The sequence below is a fragment of the Penicillium argentinense genome (assembly GCF_028826775.1).
Source record: "Penicillium argentinense strain IBT 30761 chromosome Unknown utg000005l_segment0_segment0, whole genome shotgun sequence".
NCBI lineage: Eukaryota > Fungi > Ascomycota > Eurotiomycetes > Eurotiales > Aspergillaceae > Penicillium > Penicillium argentinense.
Genome location: NW_026622664.1, coordinates 5,503,808 through 5,519,567, shown reverse-complemented (window position 1 = coordinate 5,519,567; position 15,760 = coordinate 5,503,808). Strand labels below are relative to the sequence as shown.

The 15,760-nt window shown below is 52.5% G+C and overlaps 8 protein-coding genes across 8 annotated transcripts; 4 read left to right on the top strand and 4 right to left on the bottom strand.

The window, feature by feature from the left end:
- Positions 1-518: 518 nt before the first annotated feature.
- Positions 519-1,157, bottom strand: N7532_006869 (uncharacterized protein; the record flags this gene model as incomplete). Its single annotated transcript, XM_056619363.1, has 1 exon — positions 519-1,157. One exon carries the CDS (start codon positions 1,155-1,157, stop codon positions 519-521), a length of 639 nt encoding a protein of 212 aa, XP_056475522.1.
- A 652-nt stretch (positions 1,158-1,809) lies between these two features.
- On the bottom strand, positions 1,810-2,972 carry N7532_006868 (uncharacterized protein; the record flags this gene model as incomplete). Its single annotated transcript, XM_056619362.1, has 3 exons — positions 1,810-2,293; positions 2,354-2,727; positions 2,790-2,972. 3 exons carry the CDS (start codon positions 2,970-2,972, stop codon positions 1,810-1,812), a joined length of 1,041 nt encoding a protein of 346 aa, XP_056475521.1.
- A 1,003-nt stretch (positions 2,973-3,975) lies between these two features.
- Positions 3,976-5,424, bottom strand: N7532_006867 (uncharacterized protein; the record flags this gene model as incomplete). The annotated part of the gene is made up of 1 exon (XM_056619361.1): positions 3,976-5,424. One exon carries the CDS (start codon positions 5,422-5,424, stop codon positions 3,976-3,978), a length of 1,449 nt encoding a protein of 482 aa, XP_056475520.1.
- Positions 5,425-6,227: 803 nt separating this feature from the next.
- N7532_006866 (uncharacterized protein) lies at positions 6,228-8,006 on the bottom strand (the record flags this gene model as incomplete). The annotated part of the gene is made up of 1 exon (XM_056619360.1): positions 6,228-8,006. The coding sequence occupies one exon, from the start codon at positions 8,004-8,006 to the stop codon at positions 6,228-6,230; it is 1,779 nt and encodes a 592-aa protein (XP_056475519.1).
- Positions 8,007-8,816: 810 nt separating this feature from the next.
- N7532_006865 (uncharacterized protein) lies at positions 8,817-9,569 on the top strand (the record flags this gene model as incomplete). Its single annotated transcript, XM_056619359.1, has 2 exons — positions 8,817-8,870; positions 9,072-9,569. The coding sequence occupies 2 exons, from the start codon at positions 8,817-8,819 to the stop codon at positions 9,567-9,569; spliced, it is 552 nt and encodes a 183-aa protein (XP_056475518.1).
- Positions 9,570-10,234: 665 nt separating this feature from the next.
- On the top strand, positions 10,235-11,224 carry N7532_006864 (O-methyltransferase; the record flags this gene model as incomplete). Its single annotated transcript, XM_056619358.1, has 4 exons — positions 10,235-10,288; positions 10,355-10,856; positions 10,910-11,103; positions 11,171-11,224. 4 exons carry the CDS (start codon positions 10,235-10,237, stop codon positions 11,222-11,224), a joined length of 804 nt encoding a protein of 267 aa, XP_056475517.1.
- Positions 11,225-11,625: 401 nt separating this feature from the next.
- Positions 11,626-12,857, top strand: N7532_006863 (putative NAD binding Rossmann fold oxidoreductase; the record flags this gene model as incomplete). Its single annotated transcript, XM_056619357.1, has 3 exons — positions 11,626-11,908; positions 11,967-12,062; positions 12,154-12,857. The coding sequence occupies 3 exons, from the start codon at positions 11,626-11,628 to the stop codon at positions 12,855-12,857; spliced, it is 1,083 nt and encodes a 360-aa protein (XP_056475516.1).
- Positions 12,858-14,032: 1,175 nt separating this feature from the next.
- N7532_006862 (uncharacterized protein) lies at positions 14,033-15,061 on the top strand (the record flags this gene model as incomplete). The annotated part of the gene is made up of 1 exon (XM_056619356.1): positions 14,033-15,061. The coding sequence occupies one exon, from the start codon at positions 14,033-14,035 to the stop codon at positions 15,059-15,061; it is 1,029 nt and encodes a 342-aa protein (XP_056475515.1).
- Positions 15,062-15,760: the final 699 nt, after the last annotated feature.

The following is a 15,760-nucleotide window of genomic DNA, read 5'->3' as shown; positions in this document are numbered from 1 at the left end:
AGGATAGCAATACTGCCGGTGTGACCTTATTCTGTACTTGCTCCTGGGAATTAAGACGAAACTGGCAAGTTTCTGTCACCTGCTCCAAAGTACATTGTGTAGTTCCTTGGATACGAGATTTGTGAAAGGAATTCCAAGCGCCTTGATATGTGGTTTCGGTATAATATTACATTAGGTTAAAGACAGATATATATATTCATTTGAAATGACAGAGCATAACATCGAAACGATATTACACTGTGTGCATGTGATATCGTCCCACAGAGTTACATTCGAGGTTAAGTGAGGTAGAGTCACGAGTCCTCAAGGAGTGCGGTTCAACAGAAACTAGGACAAAGGTATCAATACGCAATATAAGTTCAAATATCTATAAGCTTAGAGAACATTGAAATATTTCATTCGCCAAACGCCAGTAACAATCAGGGAATCGTCGTCTAGCCAAAGCCAAGCTTCGAACATGCAATAAATAGATAGAAAAACGACCACACAATGACAAACTAGTCCCCCAAGGAAGCAGTTTAAACAGCCCTCTTCAGCGCAGCCTCAACATCCTCCAACAGCGCAACCAACTCCTTCGCCCCATCCGAAGCCCTCCCCTCAATCTCCAGCCCCTTCAGTAGAAAAGTCTTGGCCTCCTCATACCGAGTCATCTCAGCCAAGCACTTCGCAACGCGCCACCAAGCCTTGACATTCCCCATGGGCTTAGAATCAACGCTAATCTTCGCATCGGTCAAACCCTCTGGCCAAGCCTGCAACGCCATCTGCGCCTGCGCCCGATTCCCATACAGACCCGACAGATCCTCACGCGCCAGCGCAACAGGCTCCCACCCGGGGCGGGAGATGGCCATCTCAATGGCGTAGGTGTACAGGCGCACCGCCTCGGCGTAGTTATTCTTGCGGTAGGCGGTGTTGGCACTTTCGCGGAGTTTGGCGATTTGGGCGCCGCGCTTGGCGTTGACGGGCATCGGGGGTGGGGGGACATTGGGGGCGTCGAGGGAGATGAGAGCCCGGTGGAGGGTGTTTAGTTCTTCGAGTTCGGAGTTGATCGTCGTTGACTGGGTGCTGGTGTAGGCGGAAGATGGAGGCAGGGAGATGGCTTTTGAGGCGCCGTCCATGTGGAGCGGGTATTGGGTGTACAGATCAATCTCGCTGGCCATTTTGGAGGTGGTAGGACTTTGTGTCCTGAGCGGTTGTGTATGGATTGTTTCTGTTGTTGGTATTAGCTCGTTGTGCACATGTAGATGTTGATGGATTGTACCGTCGTGTGGAGTCTTAGAAGGGGTATTTCGTACCAAATAATTCAAATAGACCAGGAAATAGTGACCTCCAGTAATGGAAAGGTTCTTTTGCTTGGGGGTGCAATGTAGTGGGATATTGAGACCAAAGGTGCGGCGAGAGCGCAAGCTGTCCAGAACCTGGCCGCAAGGCGGTGGCAGAATCCACGAAATCCGGGGACTCAGGCACCGATATCAAGCCTTACATTGTTATAACAGAGCCTGTTCGAGTTCTATTATGTAGCATATCGAGTAGTTTTTGTAATTCCATTGGATATGATCTATTTGCTACATTCAATAAGTACAATCGTGGCCCTCATCATATGGCTGGGAGAATCATGACAACGCCCAGCCAGACGCTCCTCGACGTGAAGAAAAACAAAACAAAGAAACAGCAAACTATGCGCCCGCCAACACCGCTCCGTGACCGTTCCAGACACAGATCAATAGCAGAATGACGTGATGATTTTGGGGTATTCATTGCCAGCATTTCATGTCCTCAACATTCCCACTCTATATCCACCCACTGGCCTCTCTACCGTGGGTATCCACTCATTGTTGTGCTGTACTCAGATGGCGAATACGGCATCTGTGCGGCCTGGGAGCCACCGTAGCTAGTATTTCTACCACCGTAGCTGGTGTTGGTACCGCCGAAGCTCGATTCGGCACCGGTGTAGCTGGTGTTGCCGTAGTCGTGGAGGACACTGCTCGAGGCAGGTCCGGTGGGATCGTAGGCGCCGTGCATCGCGGACCGGCCGCCCAGATCGTCCGCCTCACTCTGCTGTAGCAGGGCATAGTCCTCGTCTTGGTCGCCGCGGGACGGGGCAGCCATGCCACCGCCGCGACCGGAGCGGAAGTCTTCCTCATCCTCCTCGAAGTCGTGGGGCGGGTTGGAAGAGAAGGCGGCCTTGGATTGAGCAGCGAAGGTCGGGTCGGAGACGGCATCGGGAAGGGTACCAGTGCGGCGGAAGTGCATGACATTGCGGAAGGACATCCAAGCAGTGATAGCGAAGAGGATGCTGTAGAAACGACGATTGTTAGTGCTTTTTTTCTCTCTGGTTCGCGCGGTAGACACATACAAGATCACGACGCCGATAATGGTAGTGGCTGTGCTGATGTTGCACTTGCTGGCATTGCCATATGCCCAGTTGTCGCAGCCACCCTTGCTGCTGCTGCTGTTACTGTCACTGCTGGCTCGCTTGTTGTTGCTGCTACTACCGCTACTGCCGCCGCCGCTGCTGCTGTCCTTGCTGTTCTTGCTATCGCTGTCAGAGGATTTCCCGATGCTCTTGCCCTGCGCAACGTAGGAAGCAAGGCAGATCCAGGCGCTGAACCAGAAGACAGCGTAGATGATATCGACCGTGGCGAAAGCGTAAACATTCCCAAAGCGCCGGGCCCGCGGCCACATGGGGACCGCCGCGAGGTAGACCAAGGCGGGGACGCTGATCCAGCACTATGAAACCACATCTGTCAGCTGCAAGGCTCAGGAATCTGCAAGTTGGAGTGCAGACTCACCAGGATCCAGTACCAGACGGTGCGACCATCGATAGCACCGCCCGTATCGCCCTTGCCCTTGGTCCAGATGGCGATGGTCATGGCCCAGGCGACAAAGATGATGAGGGCTTGGGTGAAATGGATCAGGTTCTTCGTTCTCCCCAGGTTACCACCCGAGGGACGGGGGATGCGGAAATTGGCCATGTTGGCGAGGAGCACAGGATTTAAGGACTGCAAGGCTGTCTCAACCCTTTCTCAAGAGAGTCCAAAAGGGAACGTTCGGAAAAGCTCAGGATCGCAGATGTGCGATTGACAGGGGCATGCGATTCAAGGGCGAAAGAATGCGAGCGACAGCGGAGACGGTTGGACTTTGGGGGGACGCGCAGCGTTTCTTGGCTTGCTCGTGCGGCTCTGTGGGGACGCGGCCAGGTGATCGGCGGGACTGCGACGATGTGCGATGGTGATGGTTATAGTGATGGTGATGGTAATGGTGAAAGGCAAGAGGAATCTGGGGAAATTGAGGGTGGAAGTGAGGGTGGAAGTGAGGAGTTGCAAAGATCGCGACGTCAAGAACCTCAACGCAAGTGAGTTTCGAGTGAGGACGATCGCCCAGGCGACAGCCCGTTCTATTTTGGTGCGGGGCTTAGCCACGGTGGAGACTCGGCAGTGCCAGCACTCAGTACATAATCCCATTGTACTCGACAGGCAACCATCTGCGAAAGGAACTGCCAGAGGGTGCGATGTAGCGACTACGCAACTACAATATTACAATATATACCCCTAGGTATTATCCGAGATTCCAGCATTGTAGATACGCAATGGGGCATCTGCGACGAACGGGCACCGGGAAGTGTACTAGTGTTTCGGGAAGGGTGGCAGATCACTAAAGATGCATGGTACCTTCGGTCTCATCTAAGGCAGAGATGAATGGAAAATGATCAGAAAGATAATGCAATGGCATCATGCATCAATAATTTGCCAATTACCGATTCCAACAAAGAAGAATTCGGTGTGCTAACTCTACCCGGAGTTCAAGCTGCTTACTAGTAATATGGCAGAGAGACGGGAAGTATAGGATGACAATGACGTATCCCCGAAATAATGATTAACCCAAGTTAATGCTCATGGTATAGGCCACACCTCCACCACCTTATCATTCGTATAGTCGTAATTCATAGAGCATACCGCGATGCCCGCAGAATGCATGTCAAATTTTAATAGGCCCATTGACCAGCCCTGTTTCCCGAATCTGCTTCACCAACAGCCAAACCTCTCGAAAAGGCTGGTACACATGTACATGCCACCACCAAGGGAGAGGGTCATGATATGAGAACCGTGAATCTCGCCAGAATAAGAAAGGCACCAGCTCCTTTTCCAATATGGCCGCCCCTCGCTTGACGAGATCCAGGGACAGTAATCGTGATAGTATTTGGATAGCCGTGTCGTTTCCAATCAAGGCGGACCCGGGATGAAAAGACGGGGACAGTGTTGCTGTCACCTTCCAACCAGCTCGATCCGCTTCGGAGGAGATGATAGCGAGGTAACCGGCAACAGGACAAGTCGCATCGCGTACAAGATTCTCTACGGCTGCAGCGCCCGGAACACAGTCGGAAATATGGATAGTATGGCGAACAGAAGAGTGGTCGAACTCCTCGTCTACCAGCAGTCGAACTGACAGATGCCCGGTCATCCGCGTGCCACCCTTTTCAGCAAAATTCTGCATCAACCGGTGAATCCCCGTTGCCAGCGCCTCATCCAACCGCGAGGCACCCCAGTGCGGAGATCGAGCCTCTGCCAGCCGGACTTTGATGGCGTGAACATGGCCCCGCACCACCAGAATATCAGCATAGAACTCGCCCAGCCGAGTCTGCTGCTGGAGGACCCATGGTAATTCTTGGCTGATTTGGATCTCGCTGACTTCCGAGTACGTCTTGCTCAGCGTTCGCTTCGGCAGGACCACAACTGCCTCGTTAGCACTGGATCCCAGCCGACGAATCTGATACGACTTGCTGGGCGAGCGGTGTAAAATCTTGTGAATTGAGTCGCGCGAGTGCACCTGGTGACGCTCGAGCACGGGCAGATTCCTCTCTGCCAGAAACTGTCGGAAAGAGTCGGTGTGGATGAACCGCGCCGCAAGCTCGGCGTCAAAGGCGATACACCGACAGCTGGTCCGGCTTTCAATCACCTGCCGGGCCGTCGCGTCTTCAATGACGGTTGCTTTGGGCGAGCAGGGGATCCAGATATCCACTTTCTCCCGATGAACAATGTCCAGGATCCGGGAGATGTAGTGGTCCTTGGGGACGCGGTAGAATGCCACGAGCGCCTTGGAGACGCTGCCACCCGACCGAACGGAGAGATCGAGATCTGCGACATCCGCCCCGACCACGCGGTGGCCTTGCGCCTCCCAGGCTCGTGCAAGCGCCAGGCCGTGGGCAGTTCCAATTCCCGTAATTAACACGGTCTTGGGGTAGAAGCGCACATCTCGCAGCGCCGCCGGGCGCCAACCAGCCACGGACTGTAAACGAGCGAGCACCACGGCCGCTATTAGGATCGTATTGTCCACAAATAATAGAGCGAACGAGACGGAGATCCGAAACAGATGCCAGAACGTGCATGAGAGGGCCTCAGCCGAGTTAGCAGCCCGGAGAGTCTTCATGGCGTGATGGGGACTTTGTTTGGACGAGGCGGCCATTCCACGAGCTGGGAAGACGCCGCGGAGGGATGCAGACGCGGATGGCACCCTTGGAGGTAGGTCTCTAGGAGGTGAGAATGCGGGAAAGTGGGAGGTTGGGCTGGGCCTAGCTGGAATGAGGGGCGATCGGCGAACCCATGCAGGTCGAGATCGAGGATGCCGTGCTCGTGCGACTGCGGAAGTACGTGGAGGAAGTGGCCTAGGCCGGTTTGGTGGTAGTGCATTCCGCGTTATCTGATCGCGTCCATTCCTACCTTACAATTGTATGTCCCACGGGTACTAACCCTCCGGAAGGTAACTCTAGGAATACTCCGCCCTCCGCCAGACAGCCCGCCACAAGTACTAGTACCCGAGGGAGTGTATGACATTTATATGAGTTGGTTTGTAAATGATGTTTCTCATTGGGATCTTATAGCACTATCGATCAAAATCTACTGGAAAGTGTACCACTGTTTCTTGCCTAGCGCGACCCATGGTGCCACCTACTGCCTTAGGCTATCACCACTGTCCCCGCTGGAGACCCAGAGACTCCACTACGAAAAGAAGCTAGAAAATGAAAACCCGAGGAGACACCAAATAAAATAAGAATAAAACTACATAGTATAATTATCAATAGGGAAAAATAACAAAACAACAAACACGAAAGCATATCCGACCGGATGTAAATAGGATCCGAGACAAATATCAAAGAAAGAAATTTGGAAGGTATCTTGAGTAGAAAAGAAAAAAGATCGAAAGTCTGGTATATGGAGATGCGAGGCCCTGCCTCACTCGTGCCGCGCACGACACCGCCGCTCCTCGTCCTCATCCGGCGCCTTGCGCTTCAGAGACTGAAGATTGACCGAAAGTTTTTCGACAGCAGTCTGCTCGGGGCTGCTGTGTAGGAAATCGACGACCTTATCCAGGCTTGGGAGAACACGCTTGGACCGACTGACCCGCTTGTTGATCTTATCCTGCAAGAATGGGATCAAGGGAGGGCCGTTTCGAGCCTCTTCTTCGAAGGCCACAACACCCTGCTTGAATTTTTCGATGTCGTGGGCCAACTCAAAGCCCATCTGCATGATGGCCAGGGTAGGGCCGTCGACGCTCTTGCATCGATCGATGATGCTTTGGGTGACTTTCTCAAGATTCTTTGCCAACTTGGTTTGTGGCTTGTACGTCGGATTTTGCGCGTGGACGATATCCTTGTACTTCTTGAGCTTCTTTAGTCTCCTCAGGGCACGTTCGTCATCCACCTCGCTATCCTGAGACTGATCTTCGTCATCGCTACCACTTTCGAGATTGTCGCTGATCTCATTGTGGAAGTGGAAGTCGGGGAAACCTTCTGGCAAAGCACCGGTGACCGAAGGGGAGGTGGTCATGGTGAGGGGATCTTCCCCGTTGTACTCACTTCGGGTTGGGGAAGTGAGTGGAGGCGAATCCGATCCAGTAGGTGAAGGAGTCTCCCGAGCCTCGCGAGAGCCTTTGATAACAACGCGGTGGTTCCGTGCGTATGGGAGCTTAAGATTGGCTGCGAGTTTCTCCACCGAAAGTCTCATTGGTTTGACATAATGGTCGAAGTTCTCTGAAAGCCTGGCTCGATATCCAGGAAACTCGTAGAGTGGTTGACACTCATAATTGTTACTTTCGGGGTCAAAGAACAACGTCAGATAGTCATGGCGAAGGCCATGTAGAATCTTGGCACCCTTTTCAAAGGCATTGATCTCCCGCTTTTTCTCAAGAGGGGAAGCCATGAAATAGGGCGGTGCGATAACCACACCAAGGAGGAGAGCCATGGGAGTTCGGGACTGGAGGGTTTTCTCGGACAGCTGCCATGTAGTGATTTTTGTCGCCATCTCCCGCCCACAGAGAAGGTAATATCCGCGGAAAACGGGAATATGCGGCAGCCCATGGGCAAAGGCAAACGGAGCTGGGTCCTCAGGGACCCGATCTGGCTTTATATCGCCGCTCTTATCGAAAATCGCCGGCCAATGCTTGGAGCGGACTCGTACACCACAGTTGTTGATGACCATGGCGACATTGAGATCGGAGAGGAGAATGTTACCCCCCTTCGGGGGAAGGATATACTGTCCCTCAGGGGTGAAAGTGGGCAGTTTATCGTAGAGGCGTTTACCGCCACGGGTGGATGGGTCTTCATTTTCATCCCAGACTCGAGCCTTGGGTTCCTTCAGCAGTCGGGAGCATCGGGCTCGCTTCTTTTCGAGCTGTTCGAGGGATTCAGTCTTCTTATCCGGAGGACAAAACATATCTGAGGTCCTGTAGATGGTATCAGGCCATCTCTTAGAGATGTCCTTTTCCTCGTAAACGAGGTTATCGTCCATTTTAACCGACTCGGAGGAGATCCCAGGTCGTGACGAGGCGAGGGTTTCGAGGGTCGCAAGGTGAGGTAAATTGTCAGACGGCACAGACCTCCCAAAATAAACAGGGGATGGTATCGACAGATTTGGAGGCCGCGCGAGTATCGCACCGCTGGAGGGCGCGAGAATGATCGAGCAGGAACCGGGATCGACGCGAAACTTGAACGGCGAAGATATCTTTAGAATCATGAGAAAGATTAGAAAGAAGGAATCTTGTGAGTAGATTATGTAAATGCCCGAAACAAAGCTCCATTTTCATATTCATTGTCATTCACAGACAATGTGAGTCACCCGAGGCTGGTGCGCTTCCAGGGCGTTGTGCAGTGAATCGCAAGGTCGACCAGTGTTGACCCTCGGGAAGCCGAGATGGGGTTAAAGACTCACCTAGTTTGCCAGACTAGAACAATATTGCAACCTTCAGGGTTAGTCGAGCAGTAGATTTGACGACACTGAGAAGCATGCGCTCCAAATCTTGGCTGAAGGCGCGGGGCAGTTCAAGTCCAGTATGAAAGTGAATGGGGTTGAGAAAGGTAGGCATGGTTGTGTGCCTGGAAATTATGGCTCGCCACCTCATGTTGGTGTGGACAGGAAGGCAAGCAATTGACCCAGCTTACCAAGCCACCCTGAGCACCAAGATTGCAGGCTGGATAGGTCAAACGGTAATTCTATTGAAGCGGCAGATGACCTTGAGAACTTTCAGTGGATACCATATTCTAGAAGCTGGGAGCTACCACCATCTTTGTTTCCAGCGGCTGATTCCTAGTAGTGCGAGGGCTGAAGTACAGGCAAAAGAGGCATCAAGGTGGGACAAGCCGGCCAAGCACCTATCGGCGATATCTGTAACGGTCGCAATATTATGGCTGCCCAAGAACCATAGTAATGTAGCCGATCACATGTCAACGCAGAACTTATCTTAATCTATAAAAGGACTGACGAAGGTCGCATCGGACCGAATACCAGGTTTCCCCTTCACAAAGCATCAATGATATTCGAACAAGTATGGCCACACCGGAGCATATTCGAGTTGGTTGTCTCAGAAATGAGTGGATCCTGGTAGGCATGATCATAGATGTTCTCTTGTGTCATGTCCGTTATTATTCACCATCGATCATGAATAGAATAAGCAGTTGACCGGCGACTTGGGCCCTCTTTTGAAGCTGGTAGATATGAAAATGCCCATAATCCCTATTTATATACGCCTATCTTTTTTGAGAACTCGTCCAAACCTTTCAGTGCTAACAACTTGGATATCAGCAAGGGGTCTCTTGGATAATCCGAAAAACTGTACCAGCCATAACGATTACCACGGCTGTCTCCGAATATTCAAAGATCGACCCCGAGTCCAACGAGTCAGTTCCCACCGTAGAACTGACCCAGAGATTCAGCGGTGGCTTCGCGAGTACTATCGAAAGACGAACTCTAAACTGGAGGCCGCAAGACTACTCGGACTACATCTTCGGATCAGCTCAGCTTCAGGCCCGTTACATCCGGGGCCATGTCATTACGCCCGAAGAAGATCAACCCGAGATTGAGCTAGAACCCGAAATGCAACACAAAGAGGAGATTCGAAATTTCTTGTCGGGAACTGCTCTAGACAAAGGAAATGCATCTGCTTTTCTTGTGGGGTCGTTGCCCGAGAACTCTGGTGTCATCAACACTCAAGGAGTCTTGGGTGTTCCAGGACTTTGGATTTATACAGTTGAACGGAAGCTGGAGACAGGAGGGCTCTCATCACAGGTGAGCAAACTATAATTCGTAACGCGACACATTCTCATGGGGTGACACCGGATTTAACGGCAGGTATGGGGGTTCGAATTGATCGATGGTGTTCGGCACTTCACACGTCGGGTTGTGGTAATGAACTCCGAAGGAGAGTACCTTTGCAGAAGACTTGTGTATGATTTTCGCAAATGAGCTGATAGATGAGCTGTTAGCTACCATCTGAAGCGAAGTCAATGTGTTGATCACATAATTTCACTCGTTTGGGGGTCCTCGGACAACCCGGTGTATTCGGGGCTGATTGCCCGAATCATTAGCTCCGAGAACATTAGGCTTACCATTAGGAAATTCATATCTTCATTCCCGAAGGCAGCAATTTTCAAATCGATGATCCGACTTAATATAGAGCGAGGGTTCCATCTGCGAAGCCCGCCGAGATCTGCTGCATAGATCTTTCCTTGCGCCAACTTCTGCTCTGTTGAGTATTTATCCCCGAGGCCGAGCTCGTATCATCGGTTCCACATCTGGACCTGCCCGTCTGCTTCGGCAACAACCATGCGGGGGGTCCATGGTTTGCCGGTTCTTAGGAATGATCCCTTTTTTCGTATAAAAAGGCCTTTGCTTCGCACTCTGGTGTACCAATTTTCTGTTTTTCCAAACATTCCCATCGTTGCTTTGCTTTCTACACCCCTCTCAAGATGACCACGCACCCTCCTTCCCCGCCCCCGCATACCCGGCAGGGCGAGCGTTCTGTGAGTTTGATCGAATGCCTATGTAGCTCTGGTGTAGATCATCGCCGAAACTGACTCTTGCGGCAGCGCGAAGAAGGCCGGGAGATCAAACTCCTGCACTTCATTTACGAACAACCCAACCTGGATGACATCAGTGGACACCCAGAAAAGGTACTCGACCTCATCGAGAAATTTGAAGAGGATTACCACTTGGTGACCGTCGGTGTGCCAAAGGGCAAGATTGTGACCGATCTGATCAACGAAGTGAGACCGAAGACCATGATTGAGCTCGGGTGCTACGTGGGGTACTCTGCCATCCTCTTCGGCGACGCGGTGCGTCGCAATGGGGGCGAGCGCTATCTGAGTCTGGAGCTGAACCCAGAGTTTGCAGCCATTGCGAACATGCTCGTTGACTTGGCTGGTCTGCGCGACTTTGTACGCATCATTGTGGGCCGCAGCGACCTGTCGCTGGACAAACTATACCGTACCGGCGAGGTGAAGACGATCGAGCTCATGTTTATTGACCACTACAAGCCGGCCTATACCACAGACCTCAAGCTCTGCGAGCATCACGGCATGATTGTTCCTGGTACCGTCCTGGCCGCAGACAATGTCCTCTATCCTGGCAACCCCCCTATTTAGAATATGTGCGGTCGACGGTCCAGCAGAAGCGGGAGGCCGAAAAGGAAGGACCCAAGAAGGAATACAACACCGCGGGTATCCGAGAACGAGCCATCCAGTCGTACATGCCCAAGAATGCGACGCCGATCTTCGAAGTGGTTGGGAACCCGAACATCGTATACAAGAGCGAGCTGCATCAGCCCGAGGGGGAACAGGTGAGCCATTTTGTGGACCATCGAGTCTGATCACGGAATCTTCAGGCGATTGCTAATCAATTGGTAGGATGCAATTGAAGTGTCGCGATGTGTGGCGATCGAGGAAACCTCCAACATCTAGAACGGGCACCGTTTTTGGGGTCTCATGGCCCGGAGACACCGGATGGTGGGGTTTGCAGAGCGGCTCCGGCCGTCGTGCGAGTGACAGTCGGGCCAGTAGTTTGTGTTTAATTTCAATGAAGATTCTGTTTCTGATTAGCAATCCTGGATGCAACTCTGCCCAAATTTGCCTGTAGACTGGGGCGACAATGCTCCGGGAGTAGAGTGATAGAGTAAGAACGGTCGAAGCCCGAGTTTTGCCACGGCAGGCCGACTCGTCGGCGACGGCAAATGCCCCGCCAGACCCAAAGGTTGCCGTCGCCAGGACCTTCCCCCGCGTTCGGCCTGCAAATTCCGTGGGGGTTTATAAGCACCTCACCGTCCGTTGTTCTGACCACCATCTCAATTGCTCACATCGCAATCATGGCTTCCAAGACCTATAACGTCGGTGTCGTCGGCTACGGCTTTAGCGCCAAGATCTTCCATATTCCCTTCGTCGCGCAGATTCCAGAGCTGAAGCTGCACTCCATCGTGCAGCGCACTCCCAAGGCCGATGATGACGCCGAGAAGGACCACCCCGGTGTCAAGTCCTACCGTACCACCGAGGAGATGGTCAAGGACCCCGCGCTGGATATCGTGATCATCACCACCGCGCCGGACTCCCACTTCGATCTGGCCAAGCTGTCCCTCGAAGCTGGCAAGCACGGTGAGTGACGCAAGCTGCCCACAAACGCGTTGAACTCCCGCTGATGAATCATTTGCAGTTGTTTGCGAGAAGCCCTTCACTCCCACTTACAAGGAGGCCGCCGAGCTCGTCCAGATTGCCGATAAGCAGAAGAAGCAGCTTGCAGTGTACCAGAGTACGTTATACCCCCTCAATCGCCGTCGCGACCTATATGCTCTCGGGCAGCTTGTTTCCAAAGTCAGTCAATCTAACTGGATAATTCTTAGACCGTCGCTGGGACGCCGACTTCGTTACCCTTTCCAAGCTCGTCAAGAACGGCTCGCTCGGCCGCATCTCCGAGTTCGAAACCCACTTCGACCGCCACCGTCCCGAGGAGCCCGCCCCCGATGCCTCCAAGTGGAAGAACAAGGTCATGCCCGGTGGATCGGCTGTCTATGACCTGGGCACCCACCTGCTCGACCAGGCCGTTCACCTCCTGGGCTTGCCCAAGCGTGTGACCGGTTTCATTGGTACTGCCCGCGCCGTCAACAGCTCTGGCTTCGAGGACTCCTTCACTGTTCTGCTGCACTACGCCAATGGCACCTTGGTCACCGCCAAGGCCACCGTTGTCAGCCCCGAGGAGGAGCAGCTGCGCTTCTGGGTGCGTGGTGAGAAGGGAAGCTTCAAGAAGTTCCACCTGGATATCCAAGAGGACCAGCTCAAGGCCGGCATCAAGCCCGAGGACAACGGCTATGGCCGGGAGCCCAGCGAGCGCTATGGTACTCTGACCACCATCCAGGACGGCAAGCCCGTCAAAGAGATTGTCCCCACTGTCGAGCCCCCCACTTACACCGAGTACTACCGCAAGCTCGTCCGTGCCCTTGGAGGCGAGGGTGATCTGCCGGCCAGCGGTGCTGAAGCTAGCCAGGTTATCCGCCTGATTGAGCTGGCCCGTGAGAGCTCTGCTACCGGTCGCACCCTGGATGTTTAAATATCGCAATATAGCGGTGGCTTAATGTATATGAAAAGCAATGACGATTACGACGAGCGATAGAGAATGGAAAGAAAACGTTTCTTGCGCTAATATTTGATTTGGTGGCACAAAAATGCTTGAATGAGCTTAATAACATTGTGGACTGGTGTTACGAGCGTCTCATACCCCTCCGGTGTGGTATCAGTGAAGACCGCTGATGTATTTTTTATTCAACATATTGCTTCAGCATTGGTCACTACAACTGTATGTACGAGCATGCCAAGGTAGAACAGCTGTATGCCCATGCCGGTCAGATTCCCAATTCAGCTGGAAGTACGACCATCTGTGGCCTAAATAAGCGCAATTTGCAGATTATATCCGCAGCTTATATGGATTTCACGGAGGGAAGTCAAAGGAACATGGATCTTGGGACCTCACATTTTAGCATCTTCTGCTGGATAGTTCGTGCTGGCATTCTGCGTTTAATTACTCCTGACCGGATTTTCCAGATAAAACACTGTCACCAAGCGTATCATTTTAATCAAAACAGGGGAAATAGATCAGAATGCAACCTTTTGTGAAGGAATAGCGGTATCGATACTCGTACTAGCGCCCAATGCTTCAGTATCGTACGATGGAAGCTTACAGGCCGTCAGGGAACAGAGGCATAATTGCTTATGGACACCCTGGAACGAACACCTGCAGCCCCCAGTCTGATGTTGGGGGGGAGGGGGGCAAAGGCGTAACTGATCCACCGACTTATGATTCCTTCGAGAAGTCAAATACGAAGTCGGCATTTGGGGCGTTTGACCAGGTACAGTGATTCATTGTGATTGCTCGCCCGCTAGGCCAGTCCAGGCAAGCTGCTAATCCTCAAACCCAACTTGGTGCCCGATTTGGGTCTAGTCCCACCAGGATGCTCTGCCATCTCACCTGTGAGCTCCACGATGAAACACAACGTGGCCGGCCACGTTATTCCCTTGCATCTTAAACGCCCTCGTCACATGGCCATGCAGGAGACGAGGGGCCCGAGCATTGGCCGCCTTGTTCGCTCGCAACCCTGTCGACCATCGCAGAAACGTGGATTTATACGTGGGATCGAGCAACCTTATTCTGATCGGAGGTTTTGGCTTTGGCTTTGTGACCAGTTTGAAGCTGTCAGAGGGTCGACGTAAAGACCCGGTTCCAGCAGGATGGATGCTAGCACACTCCCCGATTTCCACATCCTCCCATACCTCAAAGCAAGAGAACCTCTTCCTTCCAATTACGAAAAGGATGTACTCTCGTCGACATTGGACGAATCTCTCACCCTCAACGCCACCTCCTCATGGACGTACTGCGGTCCCTTATTGACCCTGGACCAAGACCACCTCCCATCCTCCTTCCACACCTGGGCCGAAGCCACCGTCAGTGGTTCCTTGCTGACCCCTCTCTTCTCGTTTTTGACCTTTGTGCACGAATTCCTCGAGACCAACAACCTCGCTCACTACTGGCTGACGGTGCGAGCTACCAAGGGGTCAAATGAATACGACATTCCCCGATGGCACACTGACGATCTATTCTTCTCGCCGCTCGCAGCAGCCATCCCACCACACCGTCGTCGGTCTCTACGATCGCCATTCCGGAAAAGCATCAATATTTCCAGGCAAATCCATCCCACCCACCAAAAGCGAGCCAGTAAAGAGCTTGCCTCAATATTCGATACGACCGCGCCAACACAAACACCAACCTCTCCCGCCCAAATCCTCACCCCCAACCCAACCCCAACAAACTGGAAACTTACCACCACCTTGCTGGGCCCAGGAACCCTCTTCATACCCCAAAAGACTAGCCCCGCCGCCCGCGACATCCAACGGAGCACCCGACTCGCCGTCCGAAAAGCAAACCCAGATCACATCTGTCTCTCCGTTCGCTGTGTCGGCTGTGCATCAGCCGCAGAGTCGGTGAGGACCCGGCTAGCAGCCGAGCTAGAGCCACATGGCGTCGTACAAGCGCAATCGGGCGAGTGTGTCTTTTTCCGTGTCGGCGAGGAGAAAGGCGCCGTGCATTCGGAACCGCGGTCTCATGGAGATCGCATCTTTGTGAATGTTGTGCCGGGCGACGAGGGCGATTTAAAGTGTTTGATGGCCAAGTGGGGGATGGAGTATCCACGGGCTTGGTGCGTGGGGTTACCTTTTCAGATGGCTGAGGAGGTGCTTTGGAGGAATGTCGGTGAGGTCTGATGTCTGTTGGGGTATGTTTTATCACATATAATATAGTGCGTGGTAGATCTTGGAAATGTGGGTTCAATCTAGCGATTTCAGCTAAGCCAGATGATTTTTATTTATACATGATTGCCACACTTTCCAATCTGATAAACATGAAGTCATGCAAGCAAATTCTAGTATATTTAAAATTAGCCGGATATCAAGTATCCTGATGTAGCACTTGAACATTGCTTCTAGGCTTGGTGTCTCATGTATAGGCGGTTTAATGTCCAGCATTTACGGAGTATTCGAGCAGCCGTCCGAATGAGTGTAAATTCATGGCCTCGCGATAGACATGCGTCGCTCACTAGTCTGACTGGTAGTTTATAGATGACAAAGTAGGCCTGTGCAACACCATGGTTCCATGATCACCGACCGGTTGAACCAGCCACAGATTTCGAAAAATTATGTGATATTCTTCAGAAAATCTCAACTGCATATAGAAGTTCAACAGTCTGATATTCTACTGTTTTTACGGCCTACGGTGCAGACAGCTGGGTGTAGATCAAAGACCACGCGAGCCGGAGATGACATCATCCACGCCAAGACACTAAGGCCCAAAGAGGAATTTCTGTTACCAAATGCAAAAGGCGTTAGTGGCAGAGCGGCCGTCTTTGCGCTGGAGCGACCCCAGTTGCAAGGCCCAGAGGCCGCACCAAAGGCCTCTGGCTGCTG